This window comes from Dreissena polymorpha, chromosome 3 (genome assembly GCF_020536995.1).
Source record: "Dreissena polymorpha isolate Duluth1 chromosome 3, UMN_Dpol_1.0, whole genome shotgun sequence".
NCBI classification, from domain to species: domain Eukaryota; kingdom Metazoa; phylum Mollusca; class Bivalvia; order Myida; family Dreissenidae; genus Dreissena; species Dreissena polymorpha.
This window is the reverse complement of record NC_068357.1, coordinates 123,449,296-123,469,051: the sequence shown is the minus strand read 5'-3', so window position 1 is coordinate 123,469,051 and position 19,756 is coordinate 123,449,296. Positions and strand designations below refer to the sequence as shown.

General features: G+C 37.6%; 1 protein-coding gene across 1 annotated transcript in view; it reads right to left on the bottom strand.

Annotated features, from left to right (window-relative positions):
* The window catches only part of LOC127871295 (proteasome activator complex subunit 4A-like), a 134,547-nt gene that overhangs the window by 69,602 nt on the left and 45,189 nt on the right, over window positions 1-19,756 (bottom strand). The window contains exons 17-27 of the mRNA XM_052414061.1: window positions 19,491-19,563; window positions 19,070-19,137; window positions 18,066-18,281; window positions 17,106-17,260; window positions 11,499-11,591; window positions 7,854-7,915; window positions 6,176-6,241; window positions 4,765-4,820; window positions 3,701-3,799; window positions 2,707-2,769; window positions 157-252 (exon numbers count right to left, since the gene is read on the bottom strand). Of these exons, the coding sequence (XP_052270021.1) occupies window positions 157-252; window positions 2,707-2,769; window positions 3,701-3,799; window positions 4,765-4,820; window positions 6,176-6,241; window positions 7,854-7,915; window positions 11,499-11,591; window positions 17,106-17,260; window positions 18,066-18,281; window positions 19,070-19,137; window positions 19,491-19,563 (1,047 nt within the window). The remainder of the gene's footprint in view (window positions 1-156; window positions 253-2,706; window positions 2,770-3,700; window positions 3,800-4,764; window positions 4,821-6,175; window positions 6,242-7,853; window positions 7,916-11,498; window positions 11,592-17,105; window positions 17,261-18,065; window positions 18,282-19,069; window positions 19,138-19,490; window positions 19,564-19,756) is intronic.

Genomic DNA, 19,756 nt, shown 5'->3' with positions numbered 1-19,756 from the left:
ACTTGCACATAATGCAAGACCTGTACAGCTAAAAACCATAAATGGCTTTAATCATAGCTCCAGCTTAACTCAAAATGACAAAAAAATGTCAAAATTAATTAATAATAGGCCAATATTTTACAAACTTTATTGGTACAGACTGAATGTTATGTTTACCTCACTATATCGGCTGATAGAGAGGTTGAACAGATCAGACAGCAACTCTTTGTGATGCTGGGTGAACGAGCGGTCTGTCTTCTGCAGGCAACGCATCTGTAAACACAAGCGATAGCAGTCAGATTTCGGAAAATGGGGCTTAATGCATGGGCGCAAAGTGACGTCTCAGATTAGCCTGTGCAGTGTGCACAGAATGGCAACTGATTGTCAGATTGCAGTGTATAAGAATGTCTGATTTTTTTATATAAAATGTCTGATATATAGAGAATAACAGGTTACAGTCCCATGGCTTTGTAATATATCAGGCGAGGCTTAGAATAATATAACGGCGAGGCTTGCCGAGCCGTTATTTTATTCGTGCCGAGTCTGATATATTACAAAACGATGGGACAGTAACCTGTTTTTCTGTTTATCATACCACAGTTTCCTAAAAATCTGCAAAACAATCCATTTTTATATTTAAAATGTACGGATCCCCGCTGATTTTGCTGATCCGGCTTTTACACGTTGACATACATGTAGCAACGGCGTTCGAAAAGACGACGCGAATAATCGCTTATTTCAAACATCGTATAGAGAAAAAAAAGTTGTTTGCACTACGAATGGGAAGAGTACACCCGCTTAAATTATAAACGTCTTGAATTAGAGATCAGGAATGGACTGCAGCGACAAATTAAATTGAAGAACACACTTCACCGAATAGATTGGAGACGCCATTTTGGAGATGTGTATTGAAATTGACATTTTAATGATGGTGTCAATATTGACATAAGGCGATGATAAGCGTGTTAAATCGTTTGTTTAAATAGTTGAGGATAAGCATACAGTTATCATTTGTCTTGACTTTTTGTGCAACACTTGCGAGTGCAATGACTTTATCGATATTTAAGATGTATTGTCCCATTGATGACGTCATTTAACTTCTGTAGTGCGGGCTGTGGTGATTTTTAAAAAATAAACAGTTTTGTGATTTATGATTTTAAACTAGAATAAATTATGTACATTCTTGGTATCAAATTGTTTGTTTTGTTAAACCTGATTCACGTTGATAGAAATTGTTGACTTTATTGCATATCCTGCGTAACTCCAAACATTGACTGATATAAGAACTTCCTGTTGACCATGATATAAAAAAATATATCAGGCAACTTGATATCGGGCAGATATCAATGCGGGGGTATGATAAAAAGGAATCTGGATCTTCTGAATCAGTCCAAGTCCAAAAGTGAGGTCAAATTGGATCAGTATATACCAGCATGTTTTTGATACTTTGATACTTAGACCAAAAAGATTACAAAAGTAATCCTGGCAATATTCAGCTATTTTGTGTTGGTAATGCTTTATTTTTTTTATCAATTTCAAGTAATGGTTGATCATCAGGGCACAAGTACTTAAGTATGGGTCTACATCTGAAGTTTTAATTTGATCTCCCATTTACAGTGTTCTTTTATATTTTAAATATGTAACAATCATTTTGAAAAGGGCCATTTTGTTAAACTGTTGACAAGTCTCTGAGTTATCAGGCAGACATTCCTTGTTCTGGAAAATATGGGCTTAGTGCCTGTGCGTAAAGATTCGTTCCATTTAAACCTGTGCAGTCAGCACAGGCTTATCAGGGACAACACTTTCCGCTTATGGAATTTTTGTTTAAAAAAGTCTCTTTGAAACAAAAATGTGGCTTCAGTGGAAAGTGTTGTCCCTCATTAGCCTGCGCTAACTGCACAGGCTAATCTGGTACAACACTATGAACACACATTAAGATCGTCTTTCCCAGAACGCGGCTCAGGTAGATTAGACTGGTCAATGTTCTAGCTCAGGTAGATTAGACTGATCAATGTTCTCACCTGATGTTGCAGGAACACTCTGATTAGACTGGTCAATGTTCTCACCTGATGTTGCAGGAACACTCTGATTAGACTGGTCAATGTTCTAGCTCAGGTAGATTAGACTGATCAATGTTCTCACCTGATGTTGCAGGAACACTCTGATTAGACTGATCAATGTTCTCACCTGATGTTGCAGGAACACTCTGATTAGACTGATCAATGTTCTCACCTGATGTTGCAGGAACACTCTGATTAGACTGGTCAATGTTCTCACCTGATGTTGCAGGAACACTCTGATTAGACTGGTCAATGTTCTCACCTGATGTTGCAGGAACACTCTGATTAGACTGATCAATGTTCTCACCTGATGTTGCAGGAACACTCTGATTAGACTGATCAATGTTCTCACCTGATGTTGCAGGAACACTCTGATTAGACTGGTCAATGTTCTCACCTGATGTTGCAGGAACACTCTGATTAGACTGATCAATGTTCTCACCTGATGTTGCAGGAACACTCTGATTAGACTGATCAATGTTCTCACCTGATGTTGCAGGAACACTCTGATTAGACTGATCAATGTTCTCACCTGATGTTGCAGGAACACTCTGATTAGACTGATCAATGTTCTCACCTGATGTTGCAGGAACACTCTGATTAGACTGATCAATGTTCTCACCTGATGTTGCAGGAACACTCTGATTAGACTGGTCAATGTTCTCACCTGATGTTGCAGGAACACTCTGTCCACTAACAAGGCTCGCAGATGCTTCTTGCCTCCTCGCATCTGAAAAACACAAAATATCCCTCCATAGCAAACTGATCAACCCCTGCCTTATCTACTAATCTCATATTATAGAATATCTTACCATTTCCCAAAACAAATTGTACCTAGTTTTCCCATGTCTATTAACTTTGTTTTAATCTTAATAACAATAGCACAAATCTTAAAAACAAAAGTAACACAAAAAAACAAACTAAATGAAAATTGTAAGAATCAATTTTTTTATTTGGAAAATAAAAATACCATTTGAGACATTTATAGCATTTTTAATTTAGAAAATAAGAACCTTCTGAGATATTTTGTTATACTATATCAATCTTTTTTCTTCAACTAATACATACTGCATTCTGCAATCAATTACAAAAAGCTGCATCAACTACTATATTTTGTTGTTATCATGCTAATATCTCAACTACTTTTATTGTGAAAACCAATGTAAGGCCAGTTTTTGCAACATGTGTCCCCAGTGAGTCACTGTCAGTGGCAAAAGCCAGGCTCAGTATAATCTTGTCTGCTATTCTCATGGGTCAGAATATCTTACCATTTCCAAAAGCAAAATGTACCTTGTTTTTCCCATTTCTAATTACATTTGTTTCCGAATCTAATTAACAATAGCACAAATCTTAACAACAAAACCAACAAAAATGAACTAGAGTGTTCACAAGGTTTCATTTTAGCCACATTAGAAAAACCACCCAGTTCCCTGGCCGCCATATTTTTGACAAACCACAACCATTTTTTAAATCGGCCGAACCATCATTAGAACAAATGTTTTGACAATGTTTCATGAGGATTGGACTTCGAAAAAATAAGACCTCTAGTCTGTTCACAAGTTAAACTACAGTCACGTGAGGAAAACTGCCCCGCCCCCACTGGCTGCCATGTTTTTTGACAAACCAGGACCATTTTCAACAAGCCAGGCTCCACTACCCACCTTGTCTTCCAGGGCATTCTTGACAGCATGGAAACTCTTCCATCGGTTCTGGAACTCATTTTCTGACGTGCCATGGAAGAACAGGATGGACTCGTAGATCTAAAAGTGAAAAACACACGTGTGTGAAGATCTGACATTGGTATAATACATGTAAAATTTTATACTTTCTGCAGTCTAAACTCAGAGATCTAAAATGGAGCCTTGTTCTGGAAAAAATTGCCTTAATTCATGTGAGTAAAGTGTCGTCTCAGATGAGACTGTGCAGTCCACACAGGCTAATCAGGGACAACACTTTTTGCCTAAACTGGATTTTTGTCCATACATGACTTCATATAAACGAAAACATTCATAAAAGCGGAAAGTGTCGTCCCTGATAAGCAGGTGCACACTGCATGTGCTAGTCCTGGACAACACTTCACACACGTGCATGAAGCCCAGTTTTCTCAGGACATGCTCAATACATGACAACTCTGACATTGGTTATCTTGTCCTATTTTGTAACGGCTGTTTGGAACTGATAAAAACATCATATACAAAATTCTGTCATTTTTTCACTTGCTTGTTTATGCTCTGGGCTAACACAGACTATCAATTACAATACCCTTGTGTAACAACTTCCTTAATTTTGAGTGCATGTTCTATTTGACTCGCCTTCAAACACATTTTTGTAATCCAGTTCGTCAATAGTCTTGGGGAAGATAAACTTATACAATAACATAATACAAATGTATTATAAAGTTTGCACAAAATTCCTATTTTAATTACATTCACTGTAAAGACATACAATCATATGGCTTTATAGCAATTGGAATGCTTACAATATAACATGCAACATGCCAGAGCTGGTCAAATTAATAGGAAATAAATAAGTCTCATAGTGGGAACCGGCGAGACTGTGCAGTCCTTTCTTAAAAACGAACTACAATTAAAGCCCAAAGTATCCTGCCTTTTTAGCCAACTTGGACAGCACAGGCTGATCAAGAATAAGAATTAACGCACATGCAATTAAGCCCAGTTTCCCAAGAACGAGGCTCACATGTATTATCAAATCTCGCCAACATTACCTGTATGACTTTGGTTAAACCTTTCGTGTCGTCTTCACACGACTTCAACATGTAATCTGCAATATGAAAATTCATGATTTAGGTTTTCAATGACATTTTAAATAATTTGCAACAGCAATTAACATTTTATCCAAATAGACGGTTATTTTTTTCCTTTGAATAGGTACAAATAGGCAAGCCTACATACATTATATTCAAATATGCAAGCCTACAATTTAAGCTGGGTTGAAAGAGCGTTAGATCAGTATAATTCTACCCTAAGATTCATACTTATGATAAATAATGGCTCAAGGATTCTCAAATGCTTTAAAAATGACAGTGGCAGAAATGTCATTACATAGTATGAATTGTGTCCCGTTCTGAGAAAACTGGGCTTAATGCATGTGCGTAAAGTGTCGTCCCAGATTAGTCTGTGCAGTCCGCATAGGCTAATCAGGGATGACACTTTCCGCTTTTATGGTATTTTTAGTTTCAAGGAAGTCCCTCCTTACCGAAAATCAAGTTTAGGCGGAAAGTGTCGTCCCTGATTAGCCTGTGCGGACAGCACAGGCTAATCTGGGACGACACTTTACGCACATGTATTATGCCCAGTTTTATCAGAACAAGACACAATTAATAATTTTAAACAATTTTCCATTTATGCACATGACCAACATCATGCAAAAATGAGTCTTATGCCATATGCGTACAGCGCAGCTCCAGACGACCAGACCAGCCTGCACATGAGCCCAGTCTGGTCAGTACAGCGCAGCTCCAGACGACCAGACCAGCCTGCACATGAGCCCAGTCTGGCAGCTCCAGACGACCAGACCAGCCTGCACATGAGCCCAGTCTGGTCAGGTACAGTGCAGCTCCAGACGACCAGACCAGCCTGCACATGAGCCCAGTCTGATCAGTACAGTGCAGCTCCAGACGACCAGACCAGCCTGCACATGAGCCCAGTCTGGTCAGAGTACAGCGCAGCTCCAGACGACCAGACCAGCCTGCACATAAGCCCAGTCTGGTCAGAGTACAGCGCAGCTCCAGACGACCAGACCAGCCTGCACATAAGCCCAGTCTGGTCAGAGTACAGCGCAGCTCCTGACGACCAGACCAGCCTGCACATGAGCCCAGTCTGGTCAGAGTACAGCGCAGCTCCAGACGACCAGACCAGCCTGCACATGAGCCCAGTCTGGTCAGTACAGCGCAGCTCCAGACGACCAGACCAGCCTGCACATGAGCCCAGTCTGGTCAGAGTACAGCGCAGCTCCAGACGACCAGACCAGCCTGCACATGAGCCCAGTCTGGTCAGAAGCTTATTTGTCTGCTATAAAGTGACATATATTAAAAATAATTAGTCTCCAATCAGAAACTCAACAATGTTCCCTCAATAATTCCATTTGCTGACATGTGGAGGTACTAGCAGGCTTACCAAGCAAGGGCCTGATGGCTGCCATGATGACCACACGAGGGTTGTCTCCTCCACCAAGACTCACAGCTGAAACAAGGCAGTATTGCATATGATCTCTCGGAAAACTGTATGCAAAAGCAGAATCTGTCATCCCAGATTCGCCTGTGCAGTCTGCACAGATTAATCAAGGATGACACTTTCGGCTTTTACGGATTTTTTCTTCTAAAGCCTCCAGTAGAAGTCTCTTCTAAACAAAGATCCAGTTGTTTCAGATTAGTTGGTGTGCACTGCCCATGCTCATTTGGTACGATACTTGACACAGATGTATTTTTTTCTAGGGCGAGGCTAAAAAAAAATTAAAACAAGAGCTGTCAGAGGACAGCGCGCTCGACTATTCAAGTGATTGACAGTATAGCGTAAGCCATCATGAGGAAATTGTTCATATTCAATAATTTATAAGACCATCTTTCAAAAATAAAAAAAAAACAAATTAGGGGGGTGGGGTAGGGGGGGGGGGGGGTGAGAGGAGGGTATAATGTGGGGTGTGGTAATGTATAAGATGATGTTTAAAAATAAGAAAAAAAAATTGAGGGGGGAAGGGGGGGGTAGGGGGGTGAGAGGGGGTATAATGTGGGGTGTGGTAATTTATAAGATGATGTTTAAAAAAAAATTGAGGGGGCGTGGATGGGGGTAAGGGGGTGGGGTGAGAGGGGGGTATAAGTGGGGTGTGGTAATTTATTAGATGTTTAAAAAAAAAATGGGGAGGTGGGGGGGGGGGGTAGGGAGGGTGGGGGGGTGGTGAGAGGGGGGTATAATGTGGGGTGTGGTAATTTATTAGATTATGTTTAAAAAAAAAATTGGGGGGGGGAGGTAGGGGGGGGGAAGGGATTCTGGTTAGGGGCGTGGGGTATTGTTTGGGTGGAATCCATTGTGATATTCAGGTAAGCGTTGTTTTGTCAGTCATAATGAAATGTGATCATAAATAAAGAAGTTATGGCAATTTAAGCAAAATGTTCAATTATCTAAGTGTAAAAGGGGCCATAATTATGTCAAAATGCTTGATACAGTGGTCTGCTCTTGTTTAAAGGTTGGGGTCATGTTGGTAAACAAGTATGCAACATATAAAAGCAATATGTCAAAGGATATAGGAAATATTTGGGGTAGTACACAAACTTTAACATAGATTTATCAATAATATGCATATTCTAAGAATTAAAGGGGCAATAATTATGACAAAATGCTTGATAGAGTTATCTGCTCTTGTTTATAGGTTGGGGTTATGTTGGTAAACAAGTTTGCAAAATATAAAAGCAATATGTCAAGGGACAAAGAAAATATTTGCGGCAGTAAGAAAACTTAAACATTTGCACGCTAACGCAGAAGCCGTGGTGAGTATATTAGCTCCACTATATATATTTCATATATAATAGTCGAGCTAAAAATATCCAAGTGGGATGCCTTGTTTACACTTTAACACAGTCATAACAAATATTTTTATTATTTGCAAATATCACTTCATTTGTTATGTAGTCTTTATTTTACCACTGCATGGCACTGAAGAGGTAAAATCAAGTCTTGAACAAGAAACAAGAGACGTCAGTAAAACATGTACGCCCCCAAATAACATGAACTTCAAATGATTTCAATGGAATTGTCTGTATCAGTTTTTTGTTTTCATTAAAAGAACAAGATAACTTACTGTACTTAGATCCACACGAGTTGGCACATGTAAACCTTGTCATAGGTACCTCACTTTCCATTCTACAACAGAACCAGGTGAAAAGATGATATAAACGGTCCATTATGTTAACCATCTTAACCATTTACCACTTAGATACGTATGTAACGCTTTACCACTTAGATACGCATTTTCACGCATTTGTAGTCCCTTAGAAAGTTATATTTAATTTAAGACCTTCCTTACTAGATATTAGTTTTAAAGGCTTATCTCCAAACCTTAGATACTGATGAGCAGCAAACAGCATAGAACCTGAACAGACTGACAGTTACACGCAGGCTGTTCTGGTTTAATGCTGGTTGCACATAGCCATTTTCACTTTGCTTCCAAGTAGGAAAGGGTTTTAAATTGACAAAACTTTAAGTACTTCAAGCACCAAAAATATTACTACATAAAATCAAGGCAGGTTTCATGATTGGCATATGCTCTAGCATGAGGGGTGATCCAAACTTTCACATTATGTTGAATCAGAATTTATTATTATATAATATATATAATTCCACCATTTTCAGATTTTTTAATTATTTTTTTGGTTGCCATAGCAACCACAATTTTTGACGTAGGAACATAATGAAATGACGTGCATAATGTCCATCTATCCATGTTGCAAGTTTCATGAAAAAATATATAGAAGTTATCGCAGGATCCAGAAAACCACCATTTTTAGCAGTATTTCTAGTCTATTTGTTGCCATAGCAACCAGAATTTTTGACACAGGAACAATATGAAATGACGTGCATAATGTCCATATTGCCATCTATCCATGATTCAAGTTTCATGAAAAAATATTAAGAAAGTTATCGCAGGATCCAGAAAAGTGTGACAGAGACAGACTCACAGACAGACAGACAGACAGACACACAGAGCGCAAAGCATAAGTCCCCTCCGGTGAAACCGGTAGGGGACAAAAACCCGTATTTCAATATATTGCTAACTTGTACCAGACTTATAACTCGCCAGCTAATCATCAAATTCAACATAAAAATAACCTTTGTTTGTTAAGTTTCTAGTTAAATTCTATTGGCAATTCCAGCCTTTTTTACAAAATTCTTTATAAACACAATAAACTCATTTTTTGGCTTTACAAAGCATTTTGTTATGAAAGATTAGTATCAGCATTTTGTCCATTGGATATTCCCATTAAATATTAAAAGTGTATTTCATTGTGTAATAAAGTCAAACTCAGCGTTCGTTTTGTCTGCCATTTTGAGAACCATTATAAAAGCCGACAAATAGAATAATAATCCGAAAGAGAATTGTGGATGTTGAAAAGCCGGTCGTGTTACCTAGCAGAAAAATGCCGTTACATACATTTTTTATTGATCATTATAACTTCTGTTTATAATAACATCAATTTACATTTTTATTATGTAATTGTTTTTTTTTTGTATTTCCTTTATAGCTTTATCTCAAATGTCACAGTATGACATGCACAAGCAGATCTTGTGGACTCCATGTAACAACGCTACTCTGTATAATATACTTTTTGACGATGCTTCAAAGCAGCTCGTCTTAGTTATCATACCATGAACAAATTCTTCACAATGGCGACCTATGTAAAAGACCGAGCCAGTCCGATTGAGATAACTCGATTTTTCTAATCGGCATATCTTGCTAATGTGTCATCAAACGATCTTTCAGACAATAACGTAGTGACGTCACCATCTATGCATAGAATGCATATCTTGCTGATTATCATTGATAAATGTAACAGAAGCTCAGCTCTAAATAGCACAGCATATTCTGGGAAAAAGATTTAATAAAAGATTGAAAACGTTAATTTTAAATTAGTTATATTCAATGCATTATATGTTTATAGATCAATGAAACAAATAGTATGCATTTTCTGTATTGTATTTGACATTTGTAGTGATTCTGTAAATAAATTGCGAAGGAAAACGTGTATAATTAACGTTTAATACGATCATGAGTGTAAAGAAAACAAATTATTTCAAACCTGCCATTTGTAAACATTGTAGCGAGTATGGTATATAAACAGCATAATAGACGTATAATATCTATGAAACTCGCTCTTATGCGTGCTTATTTTGCATATTAAACTTTTCAAACAGAAATTACAGAGCCACATCAGTGCACATACTATGATAATTCATTCGTTTGTTGGATATTGTTTGCTGTTTTAAACACATATTAGGTCATATCGCGGAGATTTAGTCAACCTTACCATGTGTTCATGGGCAAACTCACGTATTCAAATACTCTTACGACTTTGTGCTCGAACCTACTTTCGGGAATCATCATGAAATTATTGCCGTACTTAACGAACAAACATGCCCAAGCTTATTGAATTAGAGAAAAAACAATAATCAAAAGAGAAAAATTATGTGAAATCACGTCCGTACATAGACATCATTAACTTAGGAAAGAAAACAACGAAATATAAAGTTTGGTATGATAAACATGTGAAATTAATGTTAAAGATCATGTCACGTTTGGAATTATCTGCTGAAACGTAATGGTATAACCCACACACGTTTTACTGTAACAGAACGTTTTTTAAGATAGGTGGTACAGAAAATACACGTCAAATATCTTTTTAAAGAAATTTCTTGTTATATTTGATCGAGAATGTAACCCCCCTCCCAGTTTATCTGAATGGGTCAAGTTCCCCACGGGTACTACTTCCCCGTACCCCCCCAAAAAAAATTTCTTACCCAAACTTTTTCGTACCTATTTTTTTTTCGTTCCCATTTTTTTTCGTACCCCAATTTTTTTTCTACCCAATTTTTTTTCCTACCCAATATTTTCGTACCCATTTTTGTTTCGTACCCAAAATTTGCGTAGCCACATACACAATTTTGGCGATGTAGATAAACTTAAATTGATGCTTTTATATCCATCCTCTTCAAAAGCATCGTCACATCAGTACTGTCAGTACTTTGATTAGAATGCTATTTTAACGTAACAATTAATTTTCATTAAACAGTGTAAACACCGATTTGTTTTGTTTACCTTGATATCATTATTTCAGATGGCTTTTCTGGATGAAATGTGAATAATTTTTGTACAAGTTTCGTACCGGTATGATGGAAATCGTATTGCAATACAATATGCGGATTGCATATTGCGATATATACCGATATATCGTTGCAGCACTAGTCATAAAGACACACATTAACATAACGTCATAATGTCATTAAAATATACATGTAGTTCAATATAATATATGTTAGTTTTTAAGGTCCATATCAATTAATAATTTGTTTCTTGGTGACTCGAAGTGTTGTTTTTTATTAGAAATTATATAATAAATTGAATATTACATGTCATTAAATTCCAAATAGGTTGTATCTTGCTTGTTGATTGCATGACGCTGCTTATTACTCACCCTGATGGCTTGTAAAAAAACTACAAAACCCGATCCAGGTGTGCAGTACAATCCACAACCATGTAATATTCCCAATATGACACTCATCATGCGAAAATGGGTCTTATGCCAATTGCGTATAAGCCCAGTCCAAGTTTTTGTCGTTTCAATGGTGGACAGTCTAGATCCTGGCCAGACTGTGCAAATGCGCAGGCTGGTCTGGAGCTATGCTGGCCGTTTATGGCATAAGACCCATTTTCACAAAACTCCCCACGTACAGTTGTATGTGTTGCCCGTCCCAGATAGGCATGGCTGCAGCGGCTCCCTGAACACACTCCAGAATGATGGTGACACGCCTTAACAGGTCTTCCCTGCAATACAGGATGTTATACTGTAAGTAATAGGATAAATGTGGCACTTAAAACTGGATGACATACTGCAAGGTTTTGAATAAATGCCGCACTTTTCTACAACTTAATACAAGATGACATATTGTAAGTTCTTTGATAAATGCCGCACTTTTCTACATCCTAATACAAGATGACATATTGTATGTAAATTTGATAAATGCTGCATTTTTCTATATCCTAATACAATATGAAATACTGTAAGTTCTTTGCTTAATGCCGCAATTTTCTACATCGTAATTCGATGACATACATACACACTTTTCTACATCATAATTCAAGATGACATACTTTAATTTCTTGGATAAATGCGACGCTATTCTAAATCATAATTCGATGACATACTGTAAGTTCTTGGATAAATGCTGCACTTTTTTACATCCTTATTTGCATAATTTATTCATTTGCATCTTATATACTTAAGTTAGCAAAGTCTCAAAACTTTTTGCTGTACAAAAGCCAAAAACTGTGTCTATGTCTTATGGCCAAATCAAGCCCAAAGTTACCAATACCTATTACATTATACCACTCAAGGTTAAAACATGCACATGCCATCTGTCAAAACAACGACGGTTTATATGAAAACAACAGCAATGAAGCAAACATAACAAGAGCACCGCATAACGGTGCCAAGCTCGTTTTATTTTTAGAGGTCACAGTGACCTTGACCTTTGGCCTAGTGACCCAACAAGAGATGTGTTTGTCAGAAACACAATGCCCCCTACTGCGCCGCATTGAAATAAAATTTCTACTTCATCATTTGGCAGATAAAGAAATCATCTCCCTTTAAAGGTTATTACTTCCCTTGAATTTTGTCCAATCCAACCAGGGGGGGGGGGAGGAGGGTCTCACAGTCAATTATGACCATGTCAGACATCACTGACAACCAAGGCCTGCGGTTTAAAAGAGATCATAGCCAGAGTTGATCATGTATCTATGGACATAAGTCCACAGGTATGTAATGAACATCAAAGAAATTATAATTATATCATTAAAAAAATAACTTTGACAAATCAATCATTTGGGTTATAAATAATCAAAATAATAAATCTGTACAGTAACTGTGAAAAGAACTTCAATTCTTGGTAAGGAAATATATGAGATTTATAATTATATAAATTACTTCCCTTGAAAATAATTGTCTCTAACAAATCTCTATTTTTAGTAGCAAATAATTAAAAGCCACTACCGTGACTGTAGATTCACCACTCAAAATGTGCAGCTCCATGAGATACACATGCATGCCAAATATCAAGGTGCTATCTTCAATATTTAACAAGAGCTTTCTCCATCGGAAGACATATGCATCCAAAAAACGATTTTTCGAAAGCTAAACGCAGATTTCGAAACCTAAACGCGGACCCTAAGTTCAAGGTCAAGGTCAAAGGGGTCAAAATTTGTGTGAGTTTGGAAAGGCCTTGTCCATATACACATGCATACCAAATTTGCAGGTTACATCTGAAGCAACATAGAAGTTTTGAGCATTTTTCGAACAGAAACGCAATTTTTTTTATGATTCAATGACCGTAACTCAAGAGTGCCAGGGTAAACTTGGCTGATTATCAAACTTAACCTAGATTTTATTGTCTTACACATTTTTATGAAGTTAAGCGGAAACGAGAAAAAACCTCAAAGTTTCAATGATTCAAGGGCTGTAACTCAGGAGTGTCTTGGTCAATTTGGCTGATTATCGAAAATGATCTAGATGTTATTGCCTTTTTTATGAAGTGTAGCAAAGATCGTATGACATTTTCTCGAGTTACTGTACACGTATAGAAATTCGTCGGTATGAAATTTTGTGGTTAAATAAAAAACAACTAATTCGTTGACACGTAATTTGGTGGTTTTCAAATAAAAAACAACTAATTCGTTGATAAATAATTTCGGGGATTTAAAATTTTCAGGGAAAACTGACCGTCATAATAATAAAACTTTAATCAAAACAACCAGAGTAATAAAGAAGCATAAACGGCTTATCTGTGTTGACAGCAAAACTTGTGGTTAATGTGCACTGAAGCATGAAAGTGTTGCAGATAATTGTTGATAAGAGCGATAAAGCGGCGCACTTGTGGGTCCCCGCTCGCTAATTTCCATCAATGTGGTTTTTACACTATTTGCAATTCTTAGCGCATTAGGTCCCCATGTAGTAACAATTAAGTAATAAGGTCCACAAAATACACGTGTGAAAACCGTTATGTCTCTTTTAACTATAATTGGCACTAATTGACATATGTGATAAATCTGCAAACTGTTAATTTGACGACGTCACGTAAAAGAGAAACAAGAGCACCGCGGGGTGGGGTGGGAGGGGGGGTATAGTGTGAGGGTGTGGTGGTCATTTGTGAGATGATCTTAAAAAAAAAAAAAAAATTGGGGGGGGGGGGGGGGGGGGGGGGAGGGGCACGGGCGATGGTTTGGGTGGAGTCTATTGTGGTATGTCAGGTAAGAGTAGTTTTGTCAAAGTATCAATCAAATCTAATCATAAATAAAGAAGTTATGGCAATTTTAGAGAAATTTAATAATTTGACCTTGAGAGTCAAGGTCATTCAAAGGTCAAGGTAAAATTCAACTTGCCAGGTACAGTAACCTCATGATAGCATGAAAGTATTTGAAGTTTGAAAGCAATAGCCTTGATACTTAAGAAGTAAAGTGGATCGAAACACAAAATTTAACCATATATTCAAAGTTACTAAGTCAAAAAAGGGCCAAATTCCGTAAAAATGACATCCAGAGTTATGCAACTTGTCCTTTTACTGTACCCTTATGATAGTTTGCGAGTGTTCCAAGTATGAAAGCAATGTCTATGATAATTTAGGGGTAAAGTGGACCAAAACACAAAACTTAACCAAACTTTCAATTTTCTAAGTATAAAGGGCCCATAATTCCGTCCAAATGCCAGTCAGAGTTACATAACTTTGCCTGCACAGTCCCCTTACGGTAGTTAGTAAGTGTTGCAAGTATGAAAGCAATAGCTTTGATACTTAAGGAATAAAATGGACCTTAACACAAAACTTAACCAAAATTTTCAATTTTCTAAGTATAAAAAGGGCACATAATTCTGTCAAAATGCACGCCAGAGTTATCTTACTTTGCCTGCCCAGTCCCCTCATGATAGTAAGTAAGTGTACCAAGTTTGAATGCAATAGCATTGATACTTTCTAAAATCAGTAGACCTAAACGCAAAACTTAACCAAAATTTTCAATTTTCTAAGTATAAAAAGGGCACATTATTCAGTCAAAATGCACGCCAGAGTTATCTAACTTTGCCTGCCCAGTCCCCTCATGATAGTAAGTAAGTGTACCAAGTTTGAATGCAATAGCATTGATACTTTCTGAGAAAAGTGGACCTAAACGCAAAACTTAACCGGACGCCGACGCCGACGCCGACGCCAAGGTGATGACAATAGCTCATAATTTTTTTTCAAAAAATAGATGAGCTAAAAATCGTTGATGTATAGTTTAAATCTGCAAACTGTTAATTTGACGACATCACGAAAAAGTGAACAATCGTTGATGGACAATTGAAATACCGTGAAATATTTTAATTAGTCAAGATATAGTGTAATGTGACCTACTGAAGTGAAGTAACTATTACAAAAGCTAGAGAGTGAACAAGGCAAATGTTGACGTCGCACAACAGACAGCGCACGACGGACAACGGACAACGCAAGACGGACAAAAGGCTATCACAAAAGCTCACCATGAGCACGTTGTGCTCAGGTGAGCTAACAAATATCTTGGATAACCCACAACAAAAGAAAATGTCAGAAATGACATTTGGAAATGACTGATTTCGGATTAAAAATGTATAAATAATCGTTGGTACTTGAGTTCGTGGTTCAGCGGACCAACGAAATCCACGAAAATTCGTACCACACGAAATTTAATGGTTTTACAGTATTGAGCGGAAACAAAAAAAACACAATTTTACGATGATCCAAGGGCCTTAACTCAGGAGTGTCTAGGTCAATTTGGCCGATTATCAAACTTGACCTAGATATTATTGCCTTACACATTTTCATGAAGTTTTGTGAAGATTGGATGACAATTGCTTGACTTATTGAGCGGAAACTAATCCGGACGGACTAACTGACTGATTGACTGACAGACGGTGCGATTTTAATATGCCCCCAGAACATAGCATAAAAAGTTATGGCCAATGTTAAGGTTTTAGCACGCCACCTACGTCGGACGGCGGACGTCGGACGACTAGCTGGCTATGACAATAGCTCGGGTTTTCTCCGAAAACAGCCTCACTAATAAAATCACATTTCTCCTGAAACAAGAATTAAACAAGACTATTGCCAAGCAATATATGTCCCCTACCGGCTCAACCATTTTTAGAAATTCCACCATTTTTTTTCCTTTTTTTTAATGTTTGTTGCCATAGCAACCATAATTTTTGACGTAGGAACAAAATGAAATTATGTGCATAATGTCCATATTGCCATCTATCCATGTTTCAAGTCTCATGAAAAAATATTAAGAACTTTTAAAGTTTTCGCAGGATCCTGAAAAAAACACCATTTTCAGCAGTATTTCTAGTCTATTTGTTGCCATAACAACCAGAATTTTTGACATAGGATCAAAATGAAATGACAAGCATAATGTCCATATTGCCATCTATCCATGTTTCAAGTTTCATGAAAAAATATTAAGAACTTTTAAAGTTATCGCAGGAATCAGAAAAAAACACCATTTCAGCAGTATTTCTAGTCTATTTGTTGCCATAGCAACCATAAGTTTTGACGTAGGAACAAAATAAAATGACGTGCATAATGTCCATATTGACATCTATCCATATTTCAAGTTTCATGAAAAAATATTGAGAACTTTTTATGTTATTGCAGGATCCAGAAAAAAACACCATTTTCAGCAGTATTTCTAGTCTATTTGTTGCCATAGCAACCAGAATTTTTGACGTAGGAACAAAATGAAATGACATACATAATCTCCATATTGCCATCTATCCATGTTCCAAGTTTCATGAAAAAATATGAAGAACTTTTAATGTTATTGCAGGATCCAGAAAAGTGTGACAGACTCACAGACTGACTGACAGACACACAGAGCGCAAACCATAAGTCCCCTCCGGTGAAACCGATAGGGGACAACAAGAGATGTGTTTGTCAGAAACACAATGCCCCATAATGGTCCCCTTTGATTTTTTTATATATTTTTTTACCTTTGACCTTGAAGGATGACCTTGACCTTTCAACACCCAAAATGTGCAGCTTCATGAGATACACATGCATGCCAATTATCAATTAACTATCTACAATATTACAAAAGTTATGGCAAATATTAAATTTTTCGGACGGACGCACAGACTGACAGACAGACGGTCAGTTCAACTGCTATATGCCACCCTACAGGGGGCATAAAAACAAACAGTGAACACGATATTTTTTTCAAACACTGTATTTTTCTACAGCACGGCTCATATCTAAAATATCTGATTGAAGACAGCGAAGCTACCTGGGCAAGTTGTTTGTAGTTGAGATGTTTTTCACGAGTTCCAGCTCAGGCACCAGTATTTTCTGCAGCACTTGTTCTGTGAAGGTGACCTCGCCCTGAGTGGGGCAATGCCACTCTAGACCCAAGGCCTCCACGTCCCCTACACGGGCCCAGTCCTGAAATACTCCACAACATATGAGACTTGTTTTGGGAAAACTGGGCTTAACGCATGAGCGTTGAGTATCCTCAGATTAGCATGTGAAGTACGCACAGGTTAATAAGGGATAACACTTTCCACATAACCCGGAATTTTCTTTTATTTCAATTTAAGGTTTAACATTTTTATTATTTTTTTTAGAAACAAAATGCAACATTTAGTTAGTTTCTCTATGCAGCTCTATGGCTTAAACCTAAGTAAATATAATATTGACAACTTGACAATACTTAGTTATCAATTTTAAAGTATTCAGAAGCAAACAAATCAAATACATTAAGTTCCCAACGTGAAGATGTCACAACGCGAATTTTCCCCATTTAAGGGTTTTTTGCGAAAATTTTCCCCAATAGGGCAAAAAAAAAAATCGCTGATCTGGAAATCACAGAAAACCAAGCAACCAAAAGACTCCCAGACTTGCATACTCACATCTACATACCCCATTATAACTTGCTATTTCCTCATACATCCTTCACACTGTAATAACCCTCCTCTGCAATTCACACAGAGCCTCATTCTGCGAAAACCAGGCTTAATACTTGTGCTTTAAGTGTCCCGCACAGGTTTATCAGGGACAACACCTTCGGCTCGCTTCTATGGAATTTGTCATTACAATCAAGTCTCTTCGAAAGAAAAATCCAGTCTAGGCAAAAAGTGCTGTCCTTGTAATCTGGGGAGACACTTCATGCACATGCATTAAGCCCAGTTTTCCCATGATGGCGGCTTACTCACACTCATGCTCACAGTTGTCTCCCCTGCCTACCCACCCTGATTGCCAGGTACTCATCCACAGGCCGGTCCACCGACCCAGGCACACTGCGGTAGTTGAGAGGGTAGATCCGGGTGAGTGATCCCAGCAGGTACATGAGGGCCTTGGCAGCGATCTCGTATCCACGGATACACTTGAGTCGTAGCACCTGAGTAAGCACCTCCAGGATCTTGGCTTGGTAGATCAGCAGTTGGCTTCCATCACAGCGCAGCAGCTGAAATACAGTGGGAATTCGGTTATCAAGCCCTATTGAAAAATTGCCGATTCAGGGCTTACATCTTTTGCATGTGCGTAAAGAATAGTCCCAGATTAGCCTGAGCAATCCTCACAGGCTTATCAGGGACGATACTTTCAGCTTTATGGTATTTTTTATTTAAAGGAAGTCTCTTCTTAGCCAAAATCCATCTCATGCAGAAAGTATCGTCCCTGACTAGCCTGTGTGAGACAACACTTTATGAAAGTATCGTCCCTGACTAGCCTGTGTGAGACAACACTTTATGAAAGTATCGTCCCTGACTAGCCTGTGTGAGACAACACTTTATGAAAGTATCGTCCCTGACTAGCCTGTGTGAGACAACACTTTATGTACATGCATTTAGCCCATTTTTAATTGAGCAAAGCTGTCTGTAATCAAGCCCTGTTTAAAATATGCCAACTCAGGGCTTACGTTCTTGTGCATAATGCTGGCTTGCACCGATTCACATTTCCATATAGGCAAATTTTTAAACATTTTATTGGTCTCAAGGTATAAAAACAGCTTATATGATCTTATTGGTTTACAAGTGCTAAGCGCACATACTGATGCCAGTAACTGACATCGTCCTCAATCATATGTGTAATATATATTGTCATATGTGAAGTGTATGTTGTTATATGTGTACTGTATGAAGTTATATGTGTAATGCATGTTTGTACATGTGTAATGTATATTGTTACATGTTAAATGTATGTTGCTATACGTGCAATGTATGTTATTATATGTCTTTCAAAACAATACTCTACCTGTGAAAACATGAGCAGGTTCCACAGAAAGCCATCGTCCAAGATTTCAGCAGTGAGGTACTCTTCATCTGAAATCAACATCACAAATCATTGACAGGTCTTTGCTGGATTAATCTGAAAGCTTATCTAAGAAACTGAGAAAAAAAAATCTTAAAGTTATGCATGATATTTTTTGCATTATTCATTTTTCATTGATATGACATTGTTTTCATGTTTTCCTATTTGCTGTATCAAAGATTAGGAGGTCCTGGATGTCATCCTCAATGACACCAAAAATGGGTTCTTCCCAGTAAATAGACTCAACAGTGTCTCAATAAGCCTTATAGTCAATGAAATCAAGAGTCTAGAGTAAAATAAATATGTTAAAAACTTAAAATAAAAGCAGATATTTAGACCAATGTATACAAATATTTCAACTTACGAGACTTAATGAGCTCCAATATATTATCACAGATCGTATCCATGAACATGTGTAATGTCGCCTTTGGTTTCACCTGCAAACAATGTATTAAAGAAATTTATAGCAAAACCATTTGTGTCACAAACAGAAATGTCCTCACAAAACAAATTTGCTGATTAATAACAGAAGGGGTAATCACGTGATAGCCAAGATGGAGATGTTTATGCTCAGGCAGGTATTTTTTGCCCTTTTCTACTGCTACTGTACTACCACTACTACTACTACTT